General features: G+C 44.4%; 1 protein-coding gene across 5 annotated transcripts in view; it reads right to left on the bottom strand.

The window, feature by feature from the left end:
• Window positions 1-1,211: 1,211 nt before the first annotated feature.
• LOC134543171 (protein quick-to-court) overlaps window positions 1,212-23,889 on the bottom strand; it is a 119,942-nt gene continuing 97,264 nt past the window's right edge. For 3 of the 5 annotated variants that reach the window (XM_063388045.1, XM_063388047.1, XM_063388050.1), the window contains exons 6-8: window positions 20,015-20,110; window positions 18,728-18,817; window positions 1,212-2,224 (exon numbers count right to left, since the gene is read on the bottom strand). In XM_063388045.1, coding sequence (XP_063244115.1) covers window positions 2,012-2,224; window positions 18,728-18,817; window positions 20,015-20,110 — 399 coding nt within the window. In that variant the 3' untranslated portion in view covers window positions 1,212-2,011. The remainder of the gene's footprint in view (window positions 2,225-18,727; window positions 18,818-20,014; window positions 20,111-23,889) is intronic. The other 2 variants (XM_063388048.1, XM_063388049.1) reach the window with 1 other exon arrangement.

Below are 23,889 nucleotides of genomic sequence, written 5' to 3'. Positions count from 1 at the left end.
CAGAATTATTGCGTGCATTTTCAAAAATGTACGGGCCAATAGTGCCCTGAGAAGAGCTCCTGAATCTGCAATTTTGTTTATTAACATGTCCATTTAAGTGATAGTCCACGAAGAAAATGTTATTGAAGTTGTTGAATTGCTCGAGCATTGTATCCACAAATGATTTATTCAAAATTAAGTCATTTTGTTTTAACTCTTGCACAAACTGTATTTTATAGGGATGCAGTTTCAAGTCCAATTTCGTTATTCAGTGCAAGGATATTCGGGGTATCGCCAAAGCATCTAAACACTTGCGCATTGACATATTTTGATTCTCTCTTACAAAAATATTTTCTTGCGCCACATTCTCTTCGCTCCTCATGCTCCGTGGCCACCCTGTGTTTTCAACTGATAGTCGTGCCAGTTTCTTCAAAGTTTTTGACCCATGATTTAATTAAATCGACACTTGGTCACTAATTAATGTTGTGTAATTGGTATTGCGAATGAAATAGGCAGCATGCAGTGATGTAAGAATCATTTTTTTTTTTTTTTTTTTACACAGAACACACATTTTTCCGTTAAGTGATCTATTGTAACTAAATTTCCAAGCGAGGACCTTGCATGAGTGGTTTCGCTTCCCTCCCCTGTTACGCATTCCTGTTATTCCAATTAAAGGAGAACGCCCAAAATTAAAACACCAGAGACCTTTGCATTCTCCAAAGGTGACAGATTGGGCAGCCATAACTTCAAAAGGCATTATCAACCCGTAATTCTTTGAAAATGCTCACTGCAGAATGTGAAAATACTAAGAGAATTTTTCATCCACAGTTGCAGCAGTTCGTTGGTTACAAAAATAAGACTTGGATGCAAGATGGTACAACCTGCCATACATCCAACAAGTATTTTTTTTAAAATCCAAGGCCAAATTTGAGGAATGAAAGCGGCAAGATGGTGGCCATTTGGACGATCTTTTTAAGAACTGAACTACCAGTATATTTTTGTTATAAACAAACATTTATTGGAATATAATCTCTATTTTTTCCATGGTTATTTCAAAAGTGCATAATTTTATGGCCCATCCAATATTAACATGGCAAAATTGTACAAAACAACTCCCTTATTTCTTACCTCCATATTAATAACAAAATGAGTTGCACTTCAAGTCATAACATTCTATAGACAAAAATTAGTTTCTGTGCAGTTAAATAGGAGTCAAAATTTAAAAGAAATTATAAAATAATAATAATTTTCTTTATTGAGACTTTACACCAGTACATGAATGTAAAGTACTTTTTTCCACTCTCATTTGACAGTCTTAGAACACGTAGCCATAAATAGTATTTTTCTAGAGATCTATAATGTTCATCCACGTTACACTATATAACAAGGTGACACTCTACATACAGTAGTTTGCTTAGGTTTTCCTCTATTTGTATGAACCCAACTGCTTATGTGTACTTACCATATGCTAAAACAAATAATTGTACTTAATGTTAAAAATCTATCAATGCAATAGCACAAGTATGCTTTATTTTTTTCTATTACATTTATACCGTAGGTTACAAAAACAACAGCATTCAGTATTTATTTTTATCATATTTAATATTGAACAACATTTTTGAAAGACTTCAAACTACAGTAATAAGTTTATTTAACACAATTTTTAAGCAATTATTTTCATTAAAATGAGAAAAAATTTTATAATTTAATCTTAGTAAGTGAAAACAGATATATAATTGTGACAATGTAAGATTCCATGTTTGTGGAACATCCTTGGTATGACTGACAAAAATTTAGCCAGCCCATAACTACTTGGGAGAATAATGTGCTGAAATAAAATATGTATTTACAATAAAATACATTGTGGAGTTTCTGGGGTGGGGGTTTTGCAGTTCTTGAAACACATACATGTATAATATGTTAACTACTATCTCTCCCCAGTACCCACAATGCATGAAATTTAATTTTCGGTGTACATTGTTAGAACAGTTTAAAAGTTCAGTCATTTATGAATCAAAGGTTGTCTCTGAATCTACTTCCTGATGAATGCTTTGTACATTTTGTCAATATTGAGCTTCTCGCTGTCTGTGTAGCCCAGAATGCTCTCTATCGCATTCAGGTGGCCCAGGTGATTCTCGCGGTCCGTGAGGAAGTAATACACAGCCGACTTAAGGAACTGGAGCGTTATCTCGGGGTCTATGTCACCTTTACTGGCACGTGATTCCACAATGCGACGATACATTGCCTGCAAACAAACACAGAAATCGTTGCACATGAGCAGCTGAAACACATTACTCAACACTGATAACTGTTATAACTTATAAATATTCTTGAAATGGGGCAAATACTAATCAATGCTCTTCCCGAAATTACGAAATAGTAAGGAAAGGACTGCAAGGAGATGCATTCTACAGGTGTGCAAGAGATTTGGTGCCATTAAAATGCAAACTAGTGTTGAACAATAACTTATGAAGCAGAGAATTGCACTGTATACAAGAGAGATGCTGGGAAGATCAGAGCAATAGGAAGTTTATGAGGTGTATGTTGGCAGTGAGGTGAGACAGGATCAGGAACGAGATGGTGCAAGAAAGAGCAGGAGTACAGAACTTGAACTGGATCACTGAAAAATCAAGAATGAGATGGTGTGGTCATGCCCAGAGAATGGGGAAAAAAGAGGCTGATGAAGTTGATCACAGGAAGTGGAAAGAGCAGATAGTTATAAGGCTTGTAGGAGAGAGAAGATTTGAATAGAGGAAATGGTGGAGTGACAGAGGAAGATGGAGGCATTTTACTTTGCTGAAACTGTCACAGGCTGTTGCTTAGTCAATGCTTGTATTTTTCATCTAGCAGCTATGAACTTCTAAAAAAAAATCATCATTGTCCAAGTGAAGATTCATTGTTCTCAGAGCTTTCTGTATAGAGGACTAGCAAAGATGGTTAAACTGAATGTGAGATTTATTTTAGAGGTTTGCATTCATAATTTGTTTCAATATTTTTATGCTACACATGTAAGGGTCAAGCTCACTGCTCCTACTGAATACAGCAATATGCAAACACCAATCATGGTCATTAAGAGGTGGGGGAAGAGCATCAGACCTGGAAGTTGACTAAATTTGGCCTGTGTTTAACATTAAGATGATAAATAGTCTGTGTATTGTGGAACCACCATGCATTCACAATATTAATGAACCCTTTTGGAAGGCCTGGGAATACCTACTAATATTGTGCTAGAATACAGTTTACATTACTGTTAATTCATGTAACTACTACGAAAGTTGGACAAGTTAATGAACATGGTGTCTACTAGAAGAATGGTATGGATTTGACAGGACCAGGAATTTACCAGGGAAAAAAACCACCAATTTCAAGTTAATTCTGGAAGTGTTTTTTGGGTTGGTAATGTGTTTCTCTCTACGATTTTTTCCTTTAAGTTGAGAAAAACAGCACAAAAAGGGTTTGCCCCTTTTACCCAAGTGCGGCACATGCTGCACAGCTGGCTGCCTTCCGTTCTCTCCTGCTTTCCACTAACCTTTGTCTATGCCTATAAAGTGTTACACCGGACGGGTTTGGAACATGTATTTTTTTCCGCAAATTAAATATTATTTGCAGAGAAATTTTTATGTCATACAGCATATGTAGGTACTTAAATTATGACCAGGTACTTCCTGATTGGCTGCTGCTGTGTGCCAATCAGAGCCTTTCTTTCTTCTGATTGGCTGGGCTGTTTTACAAATCCGGGGCGATCTGTCTGATGTAGGCTGTAGAGCTATGTTTTAAGGATATCTAAGTGGGTACCATATTTTGCTTAATTTGTAGTCATCTTCTCTATTAATGTTTGCTGGGTGTTTTAATATTTCTATTGATTCTCAAATGTATCTTTTCTTGTATTGTCGGATGTTGGATATGGTGTGGAATTCGTCAAAATCAATGCTGTGTCTGGTTTCCATGGAGTGTTCTGCTATAGCTAATCATGGATTTTCAGGTTTGTAGTCACTTATGTGTTCTGTAACCCTTTTGATTATTCATCTGCCAGTTTGTCCTCTACCTATATACCTTGCCACAGGAACATGGAATCTTGTACATACCGGTTAGGTTTTCGGCAGGGGTTTTGTCTTTGACCGATGTCAGAGACCCCTCAATCTTGTTTATGGGTTTGAGAACTGTAGGCATTACATGCTTCCTAAGAATTCTGGCCACTTGGTCAAAAATTCCTTTGACATAAGGAATGAAGGCTTTATTAGGAAGATGTTCTTTCTTATTCTGTTGAGGTGGTTTCATGGCTTTCCTAATTTATGACTTTGAATAACCTTTGGCTTGAAGAGCACTTGTAAGATGTTTCATTTCTTCCCCAATATTGTCTTCTTCACAAATGGCTTTAGCTCTGTTTACCAAAGTTGAGATGACTGTTCTCTTCCGAGATGGAGGGTGGTGTGAACTTGTCTGTAGATAACTGTATGCGTGAGTTGGCTTTCTGTAAACACAGTGGCCGATATGATTATCCTTTCCTCTTGTAACAAGACATCCAGAAAAGGTAATTTCCCTTCTATTTCCACCTCCATGGTGAATTGTACGTTCGGATGGATGCTGTTCAGGTGTTTTAGAAAGTCTAGTAGCTTATCTTCTATATGACTCCAAATAACAAAGGTGTCATTAACATACCTGTAACAGTACTTGAACATACCTGTAACAATACTTGGGTTTATGCTGGCTGGTACTTATTGCTTTCTCCTCAAATTCGGCCATAAAAATGTTAGTTAATAGGGGAGAGAGAGGCAAGTCCATAGCATTCTGTGAGCCTCACTGTGTCTCTGCTCAAATTGTCTTCTCCCAGGTGTGTGAGGAGAATTTAAAGGGTTTCTGGGACAGGCACTTTAGTGAAGAGTGAAACCACATCAAAGCTGACCAGGAGATCTGTTGGTTGAAGAGAAATGATATGTGCAGAATTCCCTACATGAGAAGCTGGAGAGGGTACTAAAGGTTGGATTAATACATTTAAGTATCTGGCTAGTGCATGGGTAGGAGAGCCAATTGCACTCACTTTTGGGCGAAGAGGAATGTCCTTATGTATCTTCAGAAGCTCATAGAATGTCGGGGTTCTGGCATCTTTGACAATCAGATGTTTCTTACAGTTTTCTTCTAAGATTTATTCGGTAACCAGTTTCTTTGTGGTTGATTCTATTTGTTTTAGAGGATTTTTCTTGACTTTCTACAGGCAAGTTCACACCACCCTCCATCTCGGAAGAGAACAGTCAACTCAACTTTGGTAAACAGAGCTAAAGCCATTTGTGAAGAAGACAATATTGGGGAAGAAATGAAACATCTTACAAGTGCTCTTCAAGCCAAAGGTTATTCAAAGTCATAAATTAGGAACGCCATGAAACCACCTCAACAGAAAAAGAAATAACATCTTCCTAATAAAGACTTCATTCCTTATGTCAAAGGAATTTTTGACCAAGTGGCCAGAATTCTTAGGAAGCATGTAATGCATACAGTTCTCAAACCCATAAACAAGATTACGGGATCTCTGACATCGGTCAAAGACAAAACCACTGCCGAAAACCTAGCCGGTATGTACAAGATTCCATGTTCCTGTGGCAAGGTATATAGGTATAGGACAAACTGGCAGACAAATAATCACAAGGGTTAAAGAACACATAAGTGACTACAAACATGCAAACCCATGATCAGCTATAGCAGAACACTCCATGGAAACCAGACACAGCATTGAATTCGACAAATTCCACACCATATCCAACATACGACAATACAAGGAAAGATACATTCGAGAATCAATAGAAAAATTAAAACACCCAGCAACCATTAATAGAGAAGATGACTACAAATTAAGCAAAATATGGTGCCCACTTAGAAATCTTCCAAACATAGCTCCTAAACCAAGGCAGGAAAACTGGTAAAAATCATCTTAGTATCTAATATTCCCAGCCGATGCTGACGGAATTATCTTCAGAGATCTACGCTATAACGTTTGCACAACAATTTCGACAAATTCCACACCATATCCAACATACGACAATACAAGGAAAGATACATTCGAGAATCAATAGAAAAATTAAAACACCCAGCAACCATTAATAGAGAAGATGACTACAAATTAAGCAAAATATGGTGCCCACTTAGAAATCTTCCAAACATAGCTCCTAAACCAAGGCAGGAAAACTGGTAAAAATCATCTTAGTATCTAATATTCCCAGCCGATGCTGACGGAATTATCTTCAGAGATCTACGCTATAACGTTTGCACAACAATTTCGAAGCTGGGTGGGTGCTATTATGAGACATCAGACATTGTGTGTGTGTGTGTGGGGGGGGGGGGGGGGATTTGTTATTGCCCCAGCCTATGATATTTTTCCAAACCTGTCGACCGGGTTGAACAGTAACGACCATGGAGAAACAGGACAGTAACTGGGCAGTTAAAAACCTAATTGACAGAGGATCTTTAAGTGACAACTGGAGGGGGAAGTGCCAATGGGGGGTGACCACGCTAAGATGTGTGTGGTGCTGTACTGTCAGTGACAACAGGGGGAAATAGCACTGTGGCGCAGTGAAACCACACAAGTGCACTAGGACCAGTGAAATCACAAATTTTCGCGACAGACTTTTTCTGTGCCTAACTGCGAGGCAAAATAAAGGGCGAACAGATGGGGTAAAAGATGCAGACAGTTCGATATGCTAGTGTGTGTGTGTGTCGCACTAACAGAGTTCAGTTGACGGTAAAACTAGAACCCGTGGGTCTAGGGACATGCCAGGACAGATTTGCACGCTATTCTGTGCCCCCTGACGAATGGGCACTACAGGAGAGTGTTCTCAACTGTGGGGTCGCGGCGAAGCTTGGTGGACTATGGCAGCAGACTGTTAGAGTGACTAGGGATGAGTTCACAGTTAGAGCTGCATTTTGTATATGATAAATTGTGGCTGCACTGACAACTAGCGCCAGGTTTGACTTTAGCGGACTGCCCCTCTTGAGGTCTGCAGTGAGAAGCAGCCTCGAAGACTTCCTGTCGGTAGCGTAGTAAGTGGAGAAGTGCTGGCGTCGTGACCCTGGCAACTGTGACGGCAGCTGCCGATCCGGGCGAACGAGCGGGATATGCTGGCACTGGTGGACACTGCTGCAAGCCACTCCTAAATTGTGGCACACCTCGTCCCGGTACCAAGGTAATGTCCTGCCTAGGAGTGGTGCAGCTGGCAACCAGGAGTGCAAGCACTACAGCGAGTAACTAAGTTAAGGATCGACACCATGGACCATGTCAGTCACACTGAAGCCCAAGTGGTGCCCAACCTGCGGGAAGAACTCAACTTGGGGGCTCCATGGCTCGAGCAGGTGGGCGTCTTCATCTCCATATGTACGGACACTGGACAGTCTACAGTGTGCACCGCCCCCAGCCTCCTTCCCCCTACTCAGTCACCTGCCTGAACGATCTTTGGCACGTGCGCATTAAGTATGTTGACCTCTTACACCATGTGCTGGAGAGCCAGCCCCAGGTCTTCACCGTAGCAGACCGATTGCAGCGCAACACTTACTGAACACAGGATTCCTATAGTGCCCTACAAGCCACCTTACGAGAAGGTGTTTGGTTCCGGCCCCGCGAGCAAGACGCTATTCAGAGACATAAGTGAGATGAAGCGCGATGGGGTTATTGAAACAAACACCTCTCCCTACAATTTTAAGAATAGTATGGCTTCAAAGCTGGATAGAACACTGTGCCTTTGTGTGAATTTAAAGCCTTTGAACTGACTTATGATACCAGCCATGCCTCCACTTATAAACATTACTGATGCTCTGGCTGGGCTGGGAGATTCGAAGAACTTTAGCACCATTGATCTGAAATCTGGATACTGGCAGGTGCCGGAGAGTCCACTGACCATCCCCAGACATCATTTATGGCGCCTAACGGTCGGAGGTTCCAATTCTGTGCCATGTCGTTTGGACTGATGAATGCCCCTGCTACCTATCATACCATGATGGTGCGCATCTTGGATGGCTACATTGGCAAGTTCGCCACTGCCTGCCTCGACGATATCATCGGGTCCCGTACATGGAAGGACAAAAAAGTCCACCACTTTGCATTGGTCCGCGAACGGCTGACCAGGTATGAGCGTGTCTGTGCACACCAGAAATGTCACATTGGGGCAGAGGAGATAGAATACCTGTCGTGATGGCTGAGGGATGCTGTCCGAGACCCATGCAACTGGGCCTGATTGAGAAGCTGGCACCATATACCAGAAAGCAGCTCCAGAAACTGATGAGACTTTGAACTGGCTGCAGGCGTTCATTCCACACTTCTGAATGGTCACAGCCCTGATGACCGGCCTTCTGTCACCCAAGATCAAGTTCCAGTGGACAGCAGCCACGGACAATGCCCTCCATCAAGTCAAGCTCCTGTTTTGTCACTGTCACACTAAGTTGCGCTGGCAGCCAGACCATCATCCAAACTGATGCCAGTCAGGACGAGATGAATGCTGTCGAGGCTGGTTGTCGAGTATGTTAGTTAGTGCCAAGTTCAGCCCGACTGAAAGATGGTACCATGTGAACGAGCAAGAATGCCTCACGGTGGTCTGGGCCATCCAGGGATACCGCCACCACGAGGGCCACACGTTCATGCTGGGTACCGACAGCCAGTGCTTGCGCTGACTTGGCTCAGCACAGGGCTGTTAGTCCAAGTTGGCTCGTTAAGACACGATGCTCAAGGGGTCCTCCTTTTCCATTTACCATTGGCCGGAAAGGGAGAACAAGCTGGCTGACGAAATGTCGAGGCATCCAGACCCGGACAATGAGTTTCACGATGATTAGGGGTGGGAGGATCTCCTCTCCCCAGAGCCAGAGCCAGAGCCCACCGGCGATTGTACCAAACTCCCACCGTAAATGCTGTACACACTTCGGGGGCCACCAGCTGCCATTCACGACCGTAAACCAGCCACAGCAGCAGAAGTGCTCACATGGGTGCACGTGGAGCAGTACCAGGACCCAGACGTGCACATGCTTATCCGACTGTGGGTCTCGATTGGTCCCAAATCACGAGTCTGGGGGGAATGCTTAAGACTAAAGGGACCCCACAGGAACAGTAGATGGCAGGATGTACACACCCCCAGCAGTTGGAATCGCTATTCGGTATTACTACCATAACATGCTAGCCGGTCATCCCGGCACAGAACACACACTGCAGGAGGTCAAGCGGGGTTTCCACCTGCCAGGTATGGCCTCGGACATTTGGCATTATGTTTGGGCCTCCTGGTTCTGCCAGCAGCGAAAGTCCCCTGATGGCAAGGAATGGCAGGTCCCTTTCCACACAGTCGCCATTAACATTATGAGGCAGTATCCTCGCATGTCCCTAGGCCGGCGCTTCATCATCGTGGTCACAGACATCTTCACCCATTGGGAAGAGATGTTTGCGCTGTCCAATGTGAAGGCCAGTACCCTTATTGCACTTCTGGAGCATGAAGTCTTCTTGCGATACGGGTATCTGGGTGTCCTGCTGACGGACAATGGGGTGCAGTTCGTGGGGTGGCAGTGCCTTTGTTATATGGGGGTTGGAACACCACACCTACCATCCATGTGTGTACCCTACTGAACCTAGAAATCAGGACATCAAGACTCAGTTGCACTTCAGGTTAGATAAGGACCATATGTAGTGGGACCTGCACCTCCCCACCCTCCTGTTTTGTCTGCGTCGTAGAACCAACGTGGTTTAGGGATACTCTCCCCAGCCAAACTGATGCAGGGCCGGAACCTCGCCCTGCTCAGAGAGGTCCAGGCAGGAAGAGTTGTGGATCAGGCACCAGTACAGGAGCTAAGGGAGGAGGTGCTGCAGCACCAGGCTCATTTCTTGGCGCAGCACACGCACCCAGTCAAGCCGTTCTCCTGCCCTGCTGACCCTAGTCCGCAGGTTTATGTCCAGTGCCACCACCTGTTGGCTGGTGACCGAAAGTTCTGCGCCAATTTGGCACCGAAGTGTGAGGGGCGCAGAGAGTGGGGCCCGGCTTGATTTCACCTCCTACCTGGTTCACCATCCCAACGGGCGAGAGGTCAAGGTTCATTGGGACGTCCTCCAGCTGGCCAGCCCACTTAACATCCTGCCGGCTGCCCCTCCAGCCGACCCGCACCCAGTAGGATCTGACCTGGGGTCTGCCCGTCAAAACACCCCCGACCGAAAGCAAACAGCTGCTCCAAATGAGCTCACCCGAGAACAGTGTCCCAGCAATGCATACATCTGACAACCAGTCAGTCCTCGAGAGACTGAAATTGGACGCAATCAGTCGTGACCACCGTGGGCGTGCCGCACAGCACCAACATGGGCGAGCTTGAACTGCTCATGGACCACCTTTTCCCGGAGGACAATGACCCATTCAACGGTCTTGTTACAGGTGAAAATGCCGAGAAGCTAAGGATGGTATATGTCTTTGGGGACAACAGTGTCCCTTATGACACGGCCACCCCAGAGCTAGTAGTCAGGGACGTCGGGGGCCATGTCAATCAAAGGCATGGCAGTGAGAGTCCGTGGTGCCGTCGAGCCCAGCACCCGTCAGCGCACCAAATTAACACAGGGGCTGACAATTCTGCTCCTCAGAAAGAGGCCCTAGTATGTTTGTGTGTATGGGGATGAGGTCGCCAGCAGCAAGGGGACGAGGTTGGGCGTAGTGGAGCAGGAGCTATAGAATGCAAGAGCAGGGCCCACTATCCTATGTCGGGCAGGGTGCGGGATTGACACAAGTGGGGGTTGCGCCTGCCCACTCGTCACGTAGGTAAGGCAGGGTGTGTGTCATAGGCATGAGGATGGGCATTGGGTCTGAGAGGGCTTGGGGAACCCAAAGAACGGTTCCTCTGGTAACATGTCAATGACCAGGGGCTGTGCCCTGTCAACACCCTCCTTCACCACTGAGGAGCTGGATTGTCTACCCCTCTGTTCATTTGGTGCACCGACAGGTGCTGGGTTCGATGATTCCATGGACTCTCAATGCCGCGCCTGTGCACGACAGGGACGTCGGGGGTCATGACTACCGGCTCGGGGCTGGCCGGGTCATCAGGGACACTGTTGTCCCCAGACACATCTATCAACCTTGGCCCCTCGGCGTTCGAGTCACCTGCACCAAGGCCACCGATTGGGTCATTGTCCTCCGGGAAAAGGTGGTCTATGAGGTTTTCGAGCCCGCCCATGTTTGCACCACGCGGCAAGCCCGTGGCGGTCACGACTGCTTGCATCCCATTTCGGTCTCTCGGGGACTGACTGGTGGTCAGGTGTACGGGTTGCAGGTACCCTTTTCCCAGGCGTGAGCTCATATGGGGCCACTGTTTGCTCTGGGTTGGGGGTGTCTGGACTGGTAGATGACAGGTCAGGTCTACTGGGTGCGGGTCAGATGGAGCGGCAGCCAGAGGGATGTCGGGTGGGCTGGCCAGCCGGAGGTAGTCCCGGTGGACTCAAGCCATGCCCGACTCTCTGCGCCGTTCTCTCTGTGCACACTTCGGCAGCAAACTGGGACAGAACTTTCGGTCACCAGCCGACAGGTGGTGGCACCGGACTTAGACCTGCTCACCAGGGTCTGCAGGCTGACTAGGGGGTGTGCTGTGCCAAGTAATGCGCCTGGTGCTGCTGTGCCTACTCCCTCAGCTTCTCTACTGGAGCCAGCTAACAACTCTTTGCGTCTGGACCTCCCCAGGCAGGGCGAGGTTCCGGCCCTGCTTTAGTTTGGCTGGGGAGTATCCTGACACCATGTTGGCTCTACGACTCGGACAATACAGGAGGGTGGGGAGGTGCAGATTCCACTTTGTATGGTCCTCATATAACCTGATAAACAACTGAGTCTTTATGTCCTGATTTATAAGTTTGGTAGGGTAGGCGCATGGATGGTAGGTAGGATTTGTGGTACTCCACCCCCCACCTACTGTAGGACACCTTCCACTGCCTCCCCGCGAACTACACCCCGTTGTCTGTCAGCAGGACACTCAATTACCCATATCGCGGGAAGACGTCATGCTCCAGAAATGCAATATAGGTACCGGCCTTCACATTGGACAGCGGAAACATCTCTGTCCAGTGGGTGAAGATGATTGTGACCACGACAATGAAGCGCCGGCCTAGGGATGTGCGAGGATACAGCCCCATAATGTCCATGGCGACCGTGTGGAAAGGGATCTGAGGCCATCGTACAGCCTGCTGTTCCTCGCTATCAGGACAGCAGGACTTTCGCTGTTGGTAGACCCAGCAGGCCCGAACGTAACACCTAAATAATGAGGCCATACCTGGCCAGGGAAAGTCCGATTGACCTGCAGCGTGTGTTCCATGCTGGGATGACTGGCTAGCTTGCTGTCATGGTAGTTGTGCCAAATGGCTGGTATCACTGCTGAGGGTGCTTACGTCTGCCATCTACTGTTTCTGCGGGGCCCCTTAGTCTGGAGCATCGCCTCCAGACTCCGGTGATTTGGGACCAATTAAGCCCCACAATCAGCTAAGCATGACTGTCTGGGTTCCAGTGCTGCTCCTCGCGCACCCGCGTGAGCAGTTCTGCTACTGTGGCTGATTCATGGTCATGAATGGCAGCTGCTGGCTCCCACAGTGTGTATGGCGGGAAGAGACACTTCCACCCCTGGTCATCATAAAACTCATTGTCCGGGGCCAGATGCTCCGACAACTCATCAGCCAGCTGGTTCTCCCTTCCTGGCACATGCTCAATGTGAAAGAAGAACCCCGTGATCATCATGGCTCAACGAGCCAACTTGGACTTCTGGCCCTGTGCTGAGTCGAGTCAGCGCAAGCACTGGCTGTCTTTACACAGCATGAACGTGCGGCCCTCGAGGTGGCGGTATCCCTGGATGGCCCAGAGCACAGCGAGGCATTCTTGCTGGTTCACGTGATACCATCTTTAGGCCAGGCCGAATTTGGCACTGGCATATTCGACAACCAGCCTCCGCTCCTTGTCGTCGACCTGGTAGAGGACAGCATCCATCTCGTCCAGACTGGCATCAGTTTGGATGAAGAGGGGGGGGTGGACTGGCTGCCGGTGAAACAAGGTGCGACAGTGTCGAAACAGGGACTCGACTTGGTGGAGGACATCGTACGTGGTTGCTGTCCACTGTAACTTGGTCTTGGGTGACAGAAGGCCGATCATCGGGGCTGTGACCATTGAGAAGTATGGGATGAATGCCCGCAGCCAGTTTAAGTCCCGTCAGTTTCTGGATCTGCTTTCTGGTGTGTGGTGCCTGTTTCTTCTCAATCAGGTCCAATTGCACGACGTGCCCCAGGTACTCTTATCTTCTCTGCCTGATGTGACAGTTCTGGTGTGCACAGGTGAGCTTGTTCCTGGTCAGCTGTTCGCAGACCAATGCTAAGTGGTGGGCGTTGTCCTTCCATGCACGGGACCCGATAACATCGTCGAGGTAGGCAGTGGCGTCCATCTGTCTGAACGGCATGGCATAGAATTGGAACCTCCGACCATTAGGTGCCGTATACGCCGTCTTGGGACGGTTCGCGGGGCTCACCGGCAAATGTCCATTTCTGGACTCGCGAAGATCTTTACCATCATTTATTTCATCTTCCAGCCCTGCCAGAGCATCAGTAATGATTATCAGCGGAGGTGGGGCTGGGATCGTAAAGCGGTTCACAGGCTTTAAATTCATGCAAAAGCACAGCATTCCTTCCTGCTTTGATGCTATTACTATTCGTGAATTGTAGAGAGAAGTGCTGAGTCGATAACTCCGTCGTGCAGCATCTCACGTCTCTGAATAGCATCCTGCTCATGGGGCCCAAACCCAAACACCTTCTCGTAAGGTGGCTTGTGGGGCACCATAGGAATCCTGTGTTCAGTAACAGTGGTGCGCCGCAATCGGTCTGCTAAAGCGAAGACCTGTGGCTGGCCCTCCAGCATATGGTGTATGAGGTCAGTATTACTTACTGCGCATGTGCCGAAGATCGTTTAGGCAGGGGACGGAGTAGGATGGGGGAGGTGGCTGGGGGGCGGTGGACACCATAGACTGTCCAGTGTCCGCGCGTGTGGAGATCAAGGCACCCACCACAAACCTCTACTGTCACGCACACCTGCTCAAGTGGAGCCCCCAGGTTGAGTTCTTCCCGCAGGTTGGGCACCACTAGGGCCTCGGTGTGACTGACACAGTCCCTGATGTCGAGTCTTACCTTAGTGGTACTCACCGTCATCTTTCTTACGCTTCTGGTGGCCAGTTGCACCACTCCTAGGCAGGGTATTACCTCAGGTCTGGGAACAAAATGTGCTGCAATGTAGGAGTGACTTGCAGCTCTCCCTCCTGTTCAGCAGTTAACGTCATGTTGCCAGGGCCGCGACGCCAGCATTGCTCCAATTCCCACGCTACCGACAGGATTCTTAGAGGCTTCGTCCAGCGGTGGACCTCAAGAAGATGCTTAGTTTGGGAACCAGGAGCTCTACGATGACGGGCAGCACTCCACTCAAGCAGTCACCTGGCGCTAGTTGTACGTGCAGCCGCAACTTGTCATTTAAGAACTGCTCCACTCCTTGCCCTTCGCTCTGTGGTTGGCTAAATAATGTCCTTTGGCACTGTGGACGCACGCGTGCGCGCGTCATCAACGAAACGCAGTTCTAACTACACCGCAAACTCACCCTGTAACTCGATAGGCCCCTACCATAGTTCACCATGCTTCGGCGCAACCCCGCAGTTGAGCACTCACCCATGGTGCCCAATCGGCGGGGCGCACAGAATAGCGCACAAGTCTGTCCTGGCATGTCCCTACAAAAACCCACAGATCCTCGTGTTCCCGTCCACTGAACTCCGGTAGCGCGACAGCAGCACTCACATAGCGGACTGTCTGGGATTTATCCCCAATTGTTCGCTCTTTATTTTTGTCTCGCAGTTTAGGCACAGAAATATTTTGTAGCGAAAATTTGCACATTCACTGGTCATTGTGAACTTGTGGTGTTTCACTGTGCCACAGCTGTGACAGCGTGCTATTTCCCCCTGTTGTCACTAACAGTACAGCACCACACACGTCATCTTAGCGCTGTCACCCGCATTGACACTTCCCCCTCAGTTGTTACTTGAAGGTCCTCTGCGCACTGCGTGTCTGGTTTGTTATCGATGCCCCCATTCCTTCTGTGCCCTGAATTAAGTCAATTAGGTTTTTAACTGCCCAGTTACTGTCCTGTTTCTCCATGGTTGCAGCTGTCCAAACCGGTCGACATGTTGGGAAAAACCTTTGAAGGCGGGGTGTGAGGAAATAGGGGGTCTGCCTTACCTCACCCAAAGTCTGGTGTCTCATACACGCACACACTACCTCCCGTATGTCGCGCCTGTGTTATTGTGAAGATACCGAAGATGCTCCCGCGGCCGAAGAAGCTGTCATGCAATACTGTCTGCATGTCGGTGGCATGAAGCTAATCTCCGCTGAGTTAACTTGGTGAGCCGGGAGGTAACTTCATCTTTGTGTGACGCCACATAATCAGATGCGCATGCCGACTTCTCGTCTCCACCCCGCACCTGTCCGTATGCGAGTCGCTGTTGCAGCTAAAATGGCGGATTGCACAACTAAAAATTTTGCGGGCTGCTAAACTGGGAGCAGTGCTCAGAGGCGTCTGTCACGGAGTAGAGACGAGCTAACACTGTCTCCTGTGCACTGACGCATGGCAAGCAGGAAGCAGGGCAGGAGTGCACACGAGATGCATGGGAGACAGTATGTGGTCCGGGTGCGATGAAACCATCGTTCGCCACACCAGACACTGCTATCAGGCACATTCACTGCACTAACACCACTTGAAGCACTTTGTTACACTCTCGCCAGGACCAGAAGGCTATGGGCAACAGCGGGCCTAGGGACCAGGAGGGACAATAGATGTCAAAAAAAAAATTTTTTTATTTAAAAGTAATAGGTTAAGATAATTTAGTCATAACAATGTACATAACCATAATGACAGGAGAAGCTTTAGGAAGTTTTATCTTTAAATTATGAATACTTAATGTTAGCCAAAGGTCTATCATTACTCCAGTTCTGTGCACTTCAGCATATTCTATGGAAAAACTTGACTGCTTCAGTGATGCATTTAAGTGTCTGAAAATATACCAAATATTTTGTATGGAACCCTTAAAATTTAATTTATGAAACACACTTTTGATACATACTTTAACCAATGAAAAATGATCACACTTGTGTTATTAAAATTGAATGCATGTTAAAATTTAACCAAGTTGTTTGAATGTTTCATATGAGATGAGTTTTGTGAACGCTAATCAATTTCAAATTATACTAAATACTTTGAGTGTGTCACATTTATTCTTGATGCTCCATCATGTTGTTACTACATATATCAGTACATACAATATAGCATCACGCATACTACTAGATCTACATATTTGTTACAGTAATACAACTACAGCTATTTAAAAATACCATAATAGAAGAAATTACGTATTTACAGAAATTTTGCACGGTAGTCAAAACCACAGCATTTACTTTCACAATAATCAAAATCTGTTTGTAAAGAAAGTCAGTATTCATACCCTAAAAAACATTAAATGTTATATTGATTCATAGTTAGGTACTCATTCTGACAAATTTTTGAAAAAAGTGAGGCTGTTTCTTTCCAGTTCTTGCTTGGCAATGCAAACTTAAGACCATACAAATGTGACAAGTGTAAAAGCATATGTGGGGTTTCTAAAATACGTAACTACTTGTGAGCAAAATGTTAAGATTAACTTCCAAAATTTTTTGGAAAACATTAAGCCAATGAACATTATTTTTGAACATAAATTTTAGTGAATTTGTAACATGCCATGCAATTTTAAGAATAAATTTTTAAAAATAGTGAATTTCAAAATGTCTAGTATGCAACACAGGGTAGACCTACCAAATAATTAATAGAGTGTACATTTATTTACATCAGCTAGGAAATAAAATGTTGTACTTAATGAACTGAAAATTTAAAACTAAGGACATAGAAATGTATTTGTTGTGGATGTAATAAAGTTTCACATTTTTGTAGAAACTCTATTGTTCAAGATGAATTAACCTTGAAACTAAATTAAAAAGATGAGAATACATTCATCAATTCCAAATCCATGCAATTTTTCCAAAACCAGGAAAGCATACCAAATAAACCTTTTCTACGGCACTAGTTAGTAATCATTGTTAGAACATAAAATGCATTAAATTAGTGTGTTAGTTAAAATTGACAAATAAGGCGTGTAAAGCTATCACATTTGTAGGAAAACCCACCAGAAAAATAACTACCTAAAAATAAAATAAAATTAAGACCAATAAGAAACAAAATGTAACATTTGGGGGAGTAGTGGTTACAGTGGGTGATAAGTAATTCTTGATCCCTGTCTGAAAAGCAAAGTGATCAGATATTACAAAATGCTTTAATGCCTCCAGAACACACCATTAATTTTATTAAATGTTTTCTGCCACAAGTTACCATATTACATGCTCTTGGCTGTACATAGTGACTGCAGCAAATTTCTTTGAATTTGAACGCGGGACAATGTAATGGGATGGTAAGTCTTACTAGTGCTTCAAACATCAGCATACTGTTTGCCTTACAAGAATAAAACATCTTGACGGATTCAGGCCAAATGTGTGGGATGTTGCTTCCCAACATTTCTGCATGCTGTGCGGGTGGACGGACATCCATGACATGGACCTGCAAAACATTCTAGTGCTGACCGAAAATTCTTGAGGTACTGCCTCGTAGTAGCTAGTAGCTGTGCTTACGTGAGCCAAAGTATATTCATTTTGCTGCCATGTACCATTCCAAACATGCAGTGGTACATCATTCACATTCTTGGAGGAAACAACTTGAATGTTGTCCATTTCGACATGGGAGCAACATGCATGGTCCTATCAAGTGATCAACAATGCCTGACTTAAGGTTAACAATTGCGTAGTGTTTGTGGATACATGCAGCACAAGGATTTGTGTCTGACCATACCCACAAGTGACTGGGTAGAGCATGCATTGTGTAAATACTTTTATTACATATGTACTTGTTTTGGAATTACTGACTATATATTACCTTTCAAAGCATTTGCTATTTAATTTTAATAAAAAAGAGCACAGTAGCTACTCATTGGTGTCTGTAGTATTGGAGAGAAACCAGCAATTTGAAAATTGATTCTCATCAAATTTTAACACAACCTCTAGCTCAAGCTAAGGAATTATGCCGAATGCATGTCTGTTTACTTTGTTATTTTGTCTGAGCCATCTTACTAGCACATAATGGTACAGCAGTGCAATCACATGCTTATTGTACCAGACATTATGGAAAATATTTGGCTGAAATTTTGAATCCCAAGTGAGTCCTTGAGATTTCTCAAGACATTATCTAACACTACATTTAAGACCAGAGTCATGCTAACCTTAAAATTCATGTAGCGAATCCTGTTAAATAGTGTAAGCTAAGAGTACTTCAAGCAACTGAATTTACTACCTCTGTCCCTGTATTATAAATTAATGAGAACCTATGTAGTAACCAACACATCACATTGAATATGCTAATTTGTCATAATTTTGTAGGCAACCACAATTAAGTAGTGCTAACCCAACCAAAAAAAAAATGCAACGTGTTCAGGTGGAAGAATGGAGCAGGTGAGAACTCCAGACGAGTTGGAGTGTGTAAGAAAGACATGCGACGTGCTGAAACCAACCACTCTGCTAATGAAACATGCCAACCAGCATGCACCGAGAAGAGGCGAGATGCAACAGCAGTGCTGTCTACGAGGGCAAGCAATTTGGAGCTGAACGGCGACTGCGACGTACCTTTCTCGTGCCTAGCAGCCAGAGAGAAACAGCCTCCTTTGCGCTTAGCAAAGACGGTAAATGTTTGTCTGACTGACGGCCGTCCTGATCCTGGTAGACGAGGGCAGCCAAACAATAAAGCATGCTATTAGACGGTCCGGTAATCCATTTTTCCGACGGAAGTTTCATCACTTCCGGGGTTTCCACACAACCACCACATTCGCTCCACGCCCACATTAACATGTCGTGCATCAAGCCATTTTACAAACAATCCAACATTATGTCAGCGTAGATTCACTCCATTAATATTGCAGCTATTGTTAAAAATTATGACAGGCTGAAGCAGAAATTTAGACATGCCAGGTGAAGTTTTAGATGTTAAACATCATTTATGGAATAATTAGATGATATGAGTATCTGTAAATTTATATTTAAAAAAAGCTGTTTTTTAGTAAATATTATTGCTGATTTTTAGTAAATATTATTTAAATTAAGTCATTGGAAAAGTGAACTGGAAATTGAGAATTTGTTAAGAGTTTCTCCAAGAATGAACATAGTTTTTGCTTTAAACTTCATTTTTGTATTGCAGAAAACCGAATTTTCCAACATAGTGACAAAATAATCACTATTGGCAATTTGTAGCAGTAAGTTTAGTTACTTGATGCTGTGAAGCAACTAGCCTTTTTTTTTTTCTTTTTTTTTTAGAGCCAAATAGGATATGATTTAGTTTTTTGTGTTAATTAAATATGAAAATTTAATTGAATATCTTGTCATAGTAAATGCCAATTTTAACTAAACACCTTGCCTGGAAAGTCTTAGGTAACCATACAATCTTATGAACTTTCATTGCCATTATGCTAATTTTAGTCTTAAAACATTAGTCCCATCAGTTAGCCTGGGGACTCAACTCTGAGAACAAGAAAAATTGGGAAAGTCACACCTCAAGTGTGTGCTAAAAATGACTATTGAAAGCCTAACCTTATATTTAGGGTAATAAAAATGTTATGAAGGCAGTTTTACATTGGAAAAAAAACATAATAAAAGTCTTAAATAGCTTACCTATGATGGTAAAAGGTCAATTAAACTTTCTTTTAACTTTAAATTCTAAAAAGATCTAAGCTATTTAACATCACCTGCATCCCAAAGGAGGAATTTTTTTTCATAACTTATCTCAATTTTACTGTATATTAATGATTTCACCATTCCAATAACTGAAGAGTTTAAAATACTTTTTTTTTTAACATGCTACCCATTATGTTCACCTTCCAAGCTTGAATTTAACTGCCTGTAACACCAGCCTGCGCTTACCTTCATATTTTCGAGTTCACTCTTGGTGTTCTCTAACTGCTGCAACAGCTCCGGCACTGAAACTCTACTCGGTGCTTGATGTGCAAATTCCAGAACCTACATCACCACTCATTATTAATAAAGGCAACACTATAATAATTTTTAAAATATTCACCCTCAAAACACATAATCATCTTGAACAACATAAATCATCTGGTACAAATACAAGCTTTGGAAATGGCTAATACATATTCACTTAACTATAGCACGTATCCATAATGCTGGAATCAATAGTGTGACATGGATGCGATGCAAACTTGTTGGGAAGTAAATTATTATATTAGTGATATTTCATGTGTTGGAGTTGCAGCCCTGCATTGTTTTTTTTTTAGTTGTAGTCATCGGTGTGTAAAATGATGTGAGTGAGCTTTGTAGTCGTTGTTTGTAGTGAAGAAGTAAATAAACGAAGTGTCTTTGCTACGATGTAATTAGTTTCTTCCAACATGGGTTATGGGCACAGGAACTGTAATTGAAAAAGAAATCGGAGACATTCGTGCGCGTACGCGAATATTTTAATTTTGTTTTGTTTGTTTTTCCGCACCTTGAGTATCATGGCGGCGAATGCATTGAACTTCGTTGAGAAATTAAAAGGGCGCGAGAACTACTGTTCTTGGAAATTCCACATGAGGGCCCTTTTAAAGCTGGATGACCACTGGGATGTCGTAAATGAGGGTATCACAGATTAAAACGAAAAACGAAAAGACAATAATGCACTAGCGAAGATATCGTTGCTGGTGGAAAAGGACCTAATCCACCACATTGAAAAATGCTGTACATCGAAAGAAGCTTGGGACACCATACAAACTTTGTTCGAGGACTCGGGACTGACTCGCAAGGTAGGGTTACTCAGACAACTGATCCTCACCCAGCTATATAATTGCAGTTCTGTCGAAGAGTACGTGAATCAAATTATATCTACGGCACAGCGGCTCCGGGAAATTAAATTTGACATCTCAGACGAATGGATTGGCACGTTGTTGCTGGCAGGCCTACCGGACGAATACAAACCAATGATAATGGCATTAGAGAATTCTGGTACTCAGATTACCGCAGACACCATTAAAATCAAGCTTTTGCAGGATGTAAAATGTAGTGAAAGCAAACCAGGAGATTCAGCACTCTACAGTGGTCAACGAAATAAGACACATCCTGCCAGCAACAACAGGAACTACTTAAATGTAAACAAACCTGAAAGGAGATGGCCTCACACATTCCGATGTTATAATTGTAACAAGGTAGGACATTTTGCGGCCGAGTGCCGAAGCCAAACTAGAACTGGTGAAGGAAGAGGAAAACGGATGGAGGGAGAGGACCGAAGTGCATTTCTTGCATGCTTATTCTCTAATTCATCAAATGAATGTGAACGTTGGTATCTAGACTCATGTGCCTCAATGCACCTCACCAAGTACAGACATTCTAAGGATTCAAATAAAAGTGAGCTGGAAATCTTCACTGCGAATGGCGAGACAATTAAAACAGAATCAGTGGGGAACATAAATATCAGTGTTTCAGTGTCTGGGAGAGACGATGTTGTTGAGGTTAGGGATGTTTTCTACTCACCAAACATCACCACTAACCTTCTCTCGTCAACAAAATTGTACAGAAGGGCAACAAGGTCATTTTTGATGGTGATGGTGGAAAAATCTACAACAGCGAGGACAAGCTTATTGCCACAGCAACAGAACATGGAGGAGTTTACCAGCTTGATACACCAACTAATCACCGGGCCTGTGTCATCACCTCACAACAGGATTTATGGCATAGGCGATTAGGCCACCTAAACAGGAAAGATATGGCTTCACTAAAGTGTATGGCCATCGGTGTCGAGAGTGTTGAATGCAGTGCAAAACCCTGTGAAGTGTGCATTTTAGGGAAGCACAGTCGACAGCCCTTCAAAAGAAGTGAATATCGGTCTAAGGAACCACTTGAATTGATTCACACAGACTTGTGCGGACCGATGGAAACCACTTCCCTTGGAGGCAACAGGTACTTATTTATCTTAGTGGACGACTATTCCAGGTACACCCATGTCTACGCCTTAAAGTCCAAGGATCAAGTGCCTGACTTTTTCAGAGAGTACTGTGCGTTGGTAGAGAACCAGCTCAACAGGAAGATAAAAATGCTGCGATCAGACAACGGGACGGAGTACGTGAATTATAAAATGTCACAATACTTAAAAGAGAAAGGCATAAGGCACCAAAGGACTGTCATCTATACACCTCAACAGAACGGAGTGGGAGAACGGTCAATTAGAAAGACAGTCGATAAGGCTAGGTGTTTATTACAAGATGCTCACCTCCCTAAAGAATACTGGGCAGAAGCTGTTACGACAGCGGTATACTTGAATAATAGAAGTCCTACCAAAGCCCTCCAAGGCCAAACCCCATATGAAGCTTGGTACTCGAAGAAACCAAACCTGAGCCATCTGAAGTTGTTTGGGTGTGAAGCCATGGTTCAAGTACCCAAAGAAAAGAGAAAAAATGGGACGCCCGTTCTGAGAAGATGAAATTCGTGGGATATAGTGAAGACACAAAGGGATATCGCTTGATAAACCCTACCACCAAAGCAATAACGGTCAGCCGTGATGTAATTTTTCTGGAAGGCAAAATGCTTAGCCAGAGCAACCCTTTAGTCATGAGTCCACCAGAAAGTCGTCACACGCAAGACAGCCCTAACAAGGATGTTTTAACAATGCCCCTGACTGATCTTCCAAATGAGAGTTGTGAGGCAGATGGTACTAATGAGGATCAAGAAACTCATGACAGCCGTGATCCCAATGAAGACATGTCCGACAGTGCCGAAGAACCTTTCTATGGTTTTTCTGATAAGGAACCTTTGGAACAGGAACTCCACCTACGACGGTCTACACGCCTCCGAAAAACTAAAAGTGACAAGGACTTTGTATCATACTTTGCTTCAGGTAAAGATGAGCCCTTAACTCCAAGGGAAGCTCTGGAGAGTCCACAGGCTTCGAAGTGGAAAGCAGCAATGGACGAAGAGTTGAAATCTTTTTCATGCAATGAAACATATGAGTGGACTGATTTACCAAAAGGGAGAGTACCTTTGAAAACCAAGTGGGTATTCAAGCTCAAGAGCTCCTCCTCAGATCAGCCAAATTACAAAGCTCGCTTGGTCGTCAAAGGATGTAGCCAAAGGCCAGGTATAGATTACGAAGATGTGTTCTCCCCAGTTGTCAAATACTCCTCACTCAGGTACCTGTTTGCCCTAGCCACGAAAGACAATCTCAATATTGCACACATGGATGTCAAGGCAGCTTACCTACATGGTTTCCTCGAAGAAGAGATTTACGTACAACCATCCGATGAAATTGGAGAAAAGCCAAACAACAAAGTCTGGCGACTGAGGAGGGCCATGTATGGCCTAAAGCAGAGTGGTAGGTGTTTGAATCAACGCCTCCATGAAGTTCTCATCGAAATGGGTCTTAACCAATCAAAAGCAGACCCTTGCATCTACTTCACACGTCAAGGCGAGAGTGTTATTGTTGTCGCTATATATGTTGATGACCTCCTGTTGTTCTCCAACGACGAAAATCTTAAAAACATGGTTAAGTCAAGCCTTGAAATGAAGTTCAACATGAAGGACCTAGGGGAAGCCAAATATTGCCTCGGGATGTCCATCACCAGGGATCGTGTCTGGCAAGTTATGGATTGATCAACGCCCCTATATAGACGAGATCCTTGTACGCTTCAAAATGTCTGACAGTAAGCCCGTCGCAACTCCCATGGATTTAGGTGTGAAACTTCAGGGAACTCCGAGAAATACAACAGAATTTAGTGAAGGTGATGAGTGCTATGAAGAAAGCGAGAAAGATGACA

The sequence above is a fragment of the Bacillus rossius genome (assembly GCF_032445375.1).
Source record: "Bacillus rossius redtenbacheri isolate Brsri chromosome 9 unlocalized genomic scaffold, Brsri_v3 Brsri_v3_scf9_2, whole genome shotgun sequence".
Lineage (NCBI taxonomy): Eukaryota > Metazoa > Arthropoda > Insecta > Phasmatodea > Bacillidae > Bacillus > Bacillus rossius.
This window is presented reverse-complemented; position numbering and strand designations above follow the sequence as displayed.